The sequence below is a fragment of the Solanum verrucosum genome, unplaced genomic scaffold, assembly GCF_900185275.1.
Source record: "Solanum verrucosum unplaced genomic scaffold, falcon-dt-bn FXZP01000217.1, whole genome shotgun sequence".
Lineage (NCBI taxonomy): Eukaryota > Viridiplantae > Streptophyta > Magnoliopsida > Solanales > Solanaceae > Solanum > Solanum verrucosum.
In genome coordinates this window covers 200058-208948 of record NW_026020032.1, presented here as the reverse complement: position 1 = coordinate 208948, position 8891 = coordinate 200058, and the positions used below count along the sequence as shown (strand labels likewise).

At 32.3% G+C, this 8891-nt stretch overlaps 1 protein-coding gene and 1 pseudogene across 1 annotated transcript; both read left to right on the top strand.

The window, feature by feature from the left end:
* The first annotated feature begins 976 nt into the window (after window positions 1-976).
* On the top strand, window positions 977-2441 carry LOC125821506 (probable L-cysteine desulfhydrase, chloroplastic). The gene has a single exon (XM_049500926.1). The coding sequence runs from the start codon at window positions 995-997 to the stop codon at window positions 2309-2311; it is 1317 nt and encodes a 438-aa protein (XP_049356883.1). The 5' UTR covers window positions 977-994; the 3' UTR covers window positions 2312-2441.
* Window positions 2442-2970: 529 nt separating this feature from the next.
* On the top strand, window positions 2971-4842 carry LOC125821420 (putative late blight resistance protein homolog R1B-8; annotated as a pseudogene).
* The last annotated feature ends 4049 nt before the right edge of the window (window positions 4843-8891 follow it).

Sequence of the window (8891 nt, the reverse complement as noted above, 5' to 3'; positions counted from 1 at the left end):
GAAATTATTGAAGTTTGAGCTACCACTACTTCTTTAATGGTTAATCCGTTTTATCTTGGGAGGAATTAATCTACAACCTCGGGTACTTGAGGGGATTAAATTTCTTAAGGAAACACAATGGGTTCTGTGGACTCGGATAGTTCTTTTGTTTTTTCTTTTCATCTTTTATTATTTCTTGTTTGTTAATCTGAATACTGGAGATAACAGTGCCTGATTCACATCCTCCAACATCGTATCTTCCTTCTCCCCCTCGCTATCATATGATGAGTCAATTAGAAGTCCGGCATTAACAATAACAACGTCCATATTGGCAAATGGATGAGATTGGCTCTTGACAGGCTGAGCATCTCTCGAACAATCGCCCTTTTGATCATTCAAGGAAACTATCTGAACCTTATGATGCTCGACTCATTTTATCAATCGCTAGGCCATACTTACTATCTCCAAATTATAATATTAAAGAGTAAAGTCACCTTTTGCCATTCTGGAACTAGTCATATCACATGAATATAAATACATCAACATGAACAGTTTTGAGGATAGTAAGATTTGAATTATCATACAAGAAAACATTAATTAAAAGAGTTTGATTATATTTCTACATCAACTATCAAGTTTACCGGTTCTTTCAGACAAAAAAAAAAGGTATTTCGTGGTTTCCAGCTTTATTTTAACTATACTCAATATAAAAAATTTATTTACTTCAATTATACCTAAGTTTTGACTTCTTCCATTAATGATGGCCTGTTTCAATGTCATACAAGCATTTTTAAATGAAATAATTTATTACTATACAAACTTATTAATATTCTATCCTTCGAATTCATGACGATAATGTCTAACAATATTATTATACTTCCAGTTGATCACTTCGATTTTGATGAATTATTTTTTTTTGTTTTATTTAATAGTTTATGATATATTCGAAATTTTGATCGTACTCGAAAGAGTTTGTTTATTACCTCTTCTTTCTAACAAACTTCTCAGTTCCACCATGTCTTCCGGTGACTTCCGCCATGAAAACGGCCCATCAACCACCGCAAAACCCATCACCGAAACCGAAATCGCGGCGGAGTTCTCACACCACGACCTCACCATTGCCCGAATCAACAACGGCAGTTTCGGGTCATGCCCGAAATCCATAATCTCCGCCCAACAACAGTGGCAGCTCCAATTCCTTCAACAACCCGATTACTTCTACTTCAACGCCTTGAAACCCTCGATGCTCAAATCCCGTACCTTAATCCAATACTTAGTCAACGCCGCCGACGTCGACGAAATCTCCATCGTCGATAACGCCACCACCGCCGCCGCAATCGTTCTCCAATACATAACCTGGTCTTTCTTCACCTCCGATTTCCGTCCCGGCGACGCAGCCGTTATGCTCCATTACGCTTATGGCTCCGTTAAAAGTTCAGTACAGGCGTACGTTGCACGCGCTGGGGGAAATGTAATTGAGGTACATTTACCTTTCCCGTTGAATTCGAATGAAGAAATTGTTACTGAATTTGATAAAGCTCTTAAAATGGGGAAAATGAATGGGGGGAAAATTAGATTAGCTGTGATTGATCATATTACTTCAATGCCTAGTGTTGTTATACCTGTAAAAGAACTTGTTCAGATGTGTAGAGATGAAGGCGTAGATTTCATTTTCGTTGATGGTGCTCATGCTATTGGCAATGTCGAGATAGATGTGGTAGACATTGGAGCTGATTTCTATACGAGTAATTTGCATAAATGGTTTTTTACTCCACCTTCAGCCGCGTTTTTGTACTGTAAAAGATCAGAGAAAGTGGTAGATTTGCATCATCCAGTTGTATCGGTTGAGTATGGAAATGGATTGGCAATCGAGAGTGCTTGGATTGGGACGAGGGATTATAGTGCACAATTGGTGATTCCAGATGTAGTTGAGTTGTTTGTGAACAGGTTTGAAGGCGGAATTGAGGGGATAAGGAGAAGGAATCATGATATGGTGGTTGAAATGGCGGAGATGTTGGTGAAGGCGTGGGGGACGGAGTTAGGGACTCCACCAGAAATGTGTTCGAGCATGGCAATGGTGGGAATGCCTGCGTGTTTAGGGATTTCGGGTAATTCAGATGCTTTGAAGTTGAGGACTCATTTGAGAGTTTCGTTCAAGGTTGAGGTTCCGATGTATTACAGGGCGCCATTGGAAGGAGAGGTAAATCCGATAACAGGTTATGCTAGGATCTCCCATCAAGTTTATAACACCATTGAGGATTATTATAGGTTTCGAGATGCCATTATCAAGCTTGTGAGCGATGGTTTCACTTGTGCAATTCTCTCGAATTGACTAGGTACACGTCCCTGTGTAATTCCACAAGTGGGGTTTAGAAAGAGTCGTGTGTACGCTGGCTTAGCCCTGTCTTGTGAAGTTGATTCTTTCTTTCAGGAATAAAGTCTTTTTCCAATTCCTTGCTGAATGGAAATTGTTGTTGTATCATTTTATAGTTGATTAAAACTCTCTCATGTCACATTCAGTTCCCTGTTTAGCACTTGAAATGTGAACATTAGTTCTTTGTTGTCACCCTATGGAATCATTATGTAGTACTCCCGTCGTCCCGGCACCGCTGACTCGGCACAGTGTTTAAGAAAAAAAAAAACTTTTGAAACTTGAGGTTTAAAACAATTCTTAGATATTTGTGTTGTTATAAATCATTTCATTAAAATAAAAAAGAAATTTTAAAGTTAAATTATTCTAATTATAGTAAGGTAATATTTTCTTTTGAGACAGACTAAAAAGAACATGGTAACTAAAGATGCTTGTTTACTAGATCCAATCTACAGATCAAATAAACAACTTGGTGCTATTTAATTCAAGTTAAAAACTGTCCATAAGAAGAACAAAAGTATATTAATTAATCAAACGAAAATGGATGGAGAGAATTTTTTGAGTGTTGAGAGGTTTTTTAAACTACTCAAACAGAGTATATTTGACATATATATTGACTTATGGCAGCTTATAGTGCTGTAATTTCTCTTCTTCAGACACTTGATCGACGAAATCCAGAACTCTTTCATGGTCAAACTGCTGAAATGCTCGATTTTCTTCGTGCTACTGCTGAATATTTTTGAAAAGTACGTTCTTGAAGAAGTAGCAATAAGAGTATGCTTAACCCTGAAAAAATCAAATCTTTGGAGGAAAGACACAAGCTTGATGAAAAAATCAATACAACACAACGATTTTCTACCAGTTGTTGTAAAAGTCAATATAACAAAGAAAGAAGTGACGGAGACTGTTTCTGAATTTATCACAAGCATTAATGATATTGCTGATGATGATGATGATGAAAATGTTGAATTATCCGGAAGTAATCCAATGCTGCCAAATTTGGAAGATGTTAACGAGCGGGGACTTGATGATTGACTTTGAGATAATAGTTGAAAGACTGAGAGGACGACAATCGGATCAAAACATAGTCACAATATCAGGAATGGGTGGTATTGGCAAAACAACACTCGCTAGGAAAACTCATGATCATCTGCCAATCAGGTATCATTTTGATCTTCGTGTTTGGGTTACAATATCTCAAGAATATTGAAGTAGAAATATATTATTAGATGCTTTATATTGCATTTCAAAACAAACAGATATTTTCATTGGAAAAGATTATGATAAGAAGGATAGCAGTGAGTTAGTCGACCTGCAGGTGCAAAAGAACCTAAAAGGTGGAAGATACCTTGTTGTTGTTTATGATATTTGGAGTACGGATGTTTGGGATGAAATAAGACAAATATCTGGAGTCGAATTTTATTGACTACTAGGGACACTGTAGCGATGTACGCTGATTCTAATAGCCCTCATCACATGACCATCTTGAATTTAGATAACAGTTGGAAGTTACTTTGTGAAAAGGTGTTTAGACCCGAACATGATCATCCTCTTGAGCTAGAAGAAATTGGAAAGGAAATAGCTAGAAAATGCCAAGGACTACCTGAGGATTTTCAGGTTGAGACTTGTAGATTGATCCAATTATGGATCGCAGAGGATTTTATTTCATTTGACATACCTTTCAATCAGATGTTGCGGTAAACTTCCTGCATCAATGTCAGAGCTTCAGAATTTGCAAACTCTAATTATTCGTATGGACAGATATAATGATATAACATATGGATGATGAAAAAATTGAGGCATATTCATAGGAGGATTCTATTTTCCTAGTCCTAGAAGAGAAACGACTCGAAATATACATCTTCCAGTAGAGTTGCTAAATCTAGTACAACTTTCTGCTCCGTATTTTAGCAATTGTACAAATGAAGTGTTTTTCGCCATTCCCATTCTAAAGAGATTGATCATCCATGTAAGCTGTATCAGTATGAGGGATCATGTGGACGATCGCCTCATTGATATGTCCAGCTTGACAAAACTCAAAGCACATTGAAGTGTTTCAGCAATAGTAATAAGCTCCCAAACTTGTATTGGCAGCCACTCTCCACTAAGAGGTTCGTTTTCTCAACATCACTTAAGAGGTTAACTTTTAGCTGATGTAAAGTTCCTTGGGAAGACATATCAATTCTTGTACTCATGTTGCCAAATCTCGAAGAGCTCAAATAAACTTAAAGACAATGCAGCCTGGGAGTGAAGTGTGGAGATTGAGTGATGACAACAAGTTTAAAAGCCTCAAGTTGTTGTTATTTAGCTATATATATCTCGAGCATTGGGAAATTTGCAGTGATAGCTTCCCAAATCTAAAACGCCTTGTTCTAAAGAAATGCAAGTGCCTACCAGAAATTCCAATAGATTTTGGCGAAATTTGTACTTTGGAATCGATTGAGTTACATGAATGCAGCAGGGCTGCTGAGGATTTTGCAAGAAAGAAGTAGTTGTTGCAACAATTCATTAACTAAAACCTTGAAACAGCTTAGTCAGTAACAGTATTTTGACACAATTCAGAACCTAAACCCGCTGTATGTTGCTCGAATTCTCCAAAACTGTTGTTGCACCTGTGGAGATTCTTCAAAAAGGCACTATTTTGGGAGTATCTAACACACATTCGGTAGTATTTTTGAAGAGTCCGAGCAACGTAGCTATAGTATTCGATCCTTCTTGTACATTTATGATATGCTTATATGTAAGAAATAATTACTCTCTCTGTTTCACTTTATGTGGCTTGATTCAAAATACGAGGATCAAACTAGCTAATGTAATGTTTGGTGTGAATTCGAATATTAAATCTTCGATTCTTATGAAATAAAAATTACATATTTAGAAAGTACATAAAAAGTACTACAAATCACCATTTGTTAACGAAAAGGATAAAATATAAACCATTTGTTAGATGATGGAGATATTACTATAACAAAAATAAATTTTAGCGACAATAAATATGCACATTACCAAAGAGTGTTAAAGTTTTTACCGGCATTAGTCAATTGTCATTGGATCTAATGTCGCTTTCAGTTTTATGGACATTTACAGAGAATGCTAAATGTCACTAACAAAACATATTTAGCGGTAATTAAGTTATTTCAATTAGTTAATTACCGCTAGAAATCCTTCATGTAGTGTATATATATTACTGTATATAATAAGTGGGAATATCTACTACTTAGCATGACAAGTGTTTTACTATATATAATAAGTGGGAATATCTACTACTTAGCACATGACAAATGTTGGATGATATGTGCTTGATAGTGTTGTACATTCTTCTTTTATGGTTGTACCTTAAAATTTTATATTATTGGACAATTTAACACCATAAATTACCTACTACTTTATTAGGCAAAAAGTTTGACCTCATTTGGGCCCATTTATTATTTATATTTTTTTCAATTTTCAATATATGTTTGTCTATCTAATTCTTTTTTTCAACATTTTATTTTAAACTTCTTGAAATTTAATTACCTATTTATTACTTTCTATGCACTTTTAATTGTTATGATTTCCTTTTTAGAGTCAGATTATAAGAATTTTAACTAATATTTTACAATGTGTTTTTTCATCATATTCATAGGCAAAAAATTACAATTTATAGTACTTTTTGTATAGATTTTGCATATTTAATTATTTTTTTAAAAATATCGAATTAATACAATCTGATTTAACTTTGAAAATTAGTCAAATGGACTTTCAAAAAGCGCAACATGACAAATACAAGTGGACGGAGAGAGTATATTTTAGCTACAAAATATATTAGAGGAACAACTTTTTTAAAAAATTAAATTTTTATTGCGTTGACTCTTGAAATCTTATCATTGTCATATGAATTTGAACAAATTATATATTATTAAAAGTTACATAAAAGATGCTATAAATTACAATAATTAGCAATTAAAAATATATTTAAATCATATAAGAAATTTAGTTGACTAATTGGAATAGAATAAGTAACATGTACTATTTGAAAATAATGTCAAAATTTCTAGAATTCACAATAAATTAACAACTGAAAAAATTTATGATTATTCACGTGAATTGAAATATGAGTAACTTATATTATTCAAAACTAACGCAAAAATACTATAAATCACAACAATTTAATAATTTCAAATATATTTTGAAGAAAACATATAAAAAATCGACTGATCTTCAAATTTCATTTATATCACATAAATTAAAACAAAAAAAATAATATTTATTGGGCCCGTGTTGGCACGGGCACCAAATATCTATATATATGTGTCAAAAATGGAAACGTCTCAATCAAGGAAGCAACATATATCATTTACAAATGACTTAAAAAGCATTAAAAATTACAATAATTACCAATTTAAAATATTTAAAAGCTATATAATACAATACGTTGACTCTCTGAATTCTATCAGGCTCACATATATTGGGACAGAAAAATAACACATATCATTTTAAAATTACCAAAAAAGTATTATAAATAATAATAATTAACAACTTAAAATATCTTAAAGACATTTTAAAAGGGTTAATTTTGTAATTTTATCCATATCACATAAATTAGGACAAAGTGACCAGTAATGTACGTTATTTGAAAGTTACATAAAAATATTATAAATCACAATAATTAATAACTTAAAATATTTTTAAAAAAAATATGAAAATTTGGATGACTCCCCAAATTTCATTTGTGTCACATAAATTGAGACAACAAAAATAATATACATTGGGTCCATTTTAATTTATTTGTCTTATTTTTTAATTTTTTTTATATTTAAAAATTGTGTAAAATACTATAAATCATGATAATTGACAATATGAAATATGTTTTGAAAAAAATACAAAAAAATCCACTGATTCTTGAAGTGAATCTATCATAAAAATACTATAAATCATGATAATTGACAACATAAAATATTTCAAAATGTTGTATGTCGATAGTCTTATTATGCCTTAAATAGCGTCAAAGAAAGTACAGGTTTGTGATAAAAAAAACTTATTCCTTTATCCACGCAAACAATCGCTTCAAAAACTCGATTATTAGCCCCAAAACATACCATTTATATTATTGGCACGGGCCACATTATCTAGTATATATATATATATATATATATATCAATTAAAGTTGAGTGATATAATTGTTCCTTTCTCCCTAAAGAAAAGGTTTCCTAATCAAAAGAATAGGTGAGTTAGCCATTTTATATCTGGCTACCTTAAAATAATTATATGCATAAAAATTGTTATGATCAATGGTGAAGCTGAGATTGTTAATAAAGGGTTCAAAATCTGAAGAAATGAACACATGAATTAATCGATGGGGGTTCGACATCTACTATATATACATAAAAATAATTTTAACCATGTATAAATAGTACTCCCTCCGCCCATTTTATGTGGCACCATTTCCTTTTTGGTCAGTCCCAAAAAGAATGTCACATTTTCTTATATGGTAAGTATTTAAAGTTACAATTCTTCTTTTACCCTTGTTGGTTCCACTTAATCTTAAAATAATACTCCAATACATTTATGAGGAGAGAGAAAAGTGAGTCTACTTTTTAAAAGGCAATTTGGTAAACATTTCAAAGTCTTCATTTATTTCTTAAACTCCGTGCCCAATCAAATGTTGCCACATAAAATGGGACGGAGGGAGTAATATTTTCCGCCAAAGGAGGTTCGCGTGAACTCCGAACAATAGGTTGGCTCCACCCTGATTATGATTAAGAAGGATAAGTACTTTGATAGTCATGAAAATAAATATTTTGATTACAGTGGGTAATTACATAAGAATTCCTTTTCCTTTTTGTGAGTTGATGATTGTTAAAACAATTTACATACTAATTGTTGAGAAAATTAGAATTTACAACTAGACATAACAAGACGAAAACGAAATTATATTTTTTATTGTTAATAGTGATCACTGATCATGAACAAAACTATCATGTAACTCATTGATAATATGTTTGTGTCCCAATAACTATTCAAATGTCACACTATTTCAGACATGATAAAAAGAAATTAATCATGTTTTAGATATCGACCAATAAATATCTATTCATAAACCATTCTTATCCATTACTCTTTAGATTGTTTTGTCTCCACTCCCTTATCTTATCAACTTTACTCAATACTCATCAAAATGTATATAATATTTATTGAAATCTTGATTTTATATATATATAAATTACGTATTAAAATTATGGGTTCAATTAAATTCGTAGCTCATTAATTAACTAGATCTGTCTGTGACACATACTATAGGAAGGAGGAGGAGCAACAAATTTTTTGACAAATGTCTATCTACACTTTTTTTTAACTAGATCAAAATTTAAAATATCAAAGGTAATAGAAATCATCTGACGAAAAAAGTACGCCCCTTGTTTCAATTTATGTGACACTTTTCGTTTTTCGAGAGTCAAACAACTTAAGTTTGACCAGGAATTTGCGCATGAAATTTTTAATTTTTTTTGAAATGAAATTTATATATTTGTAAACTACGTAAAAAGTATTATAAGTAACAATA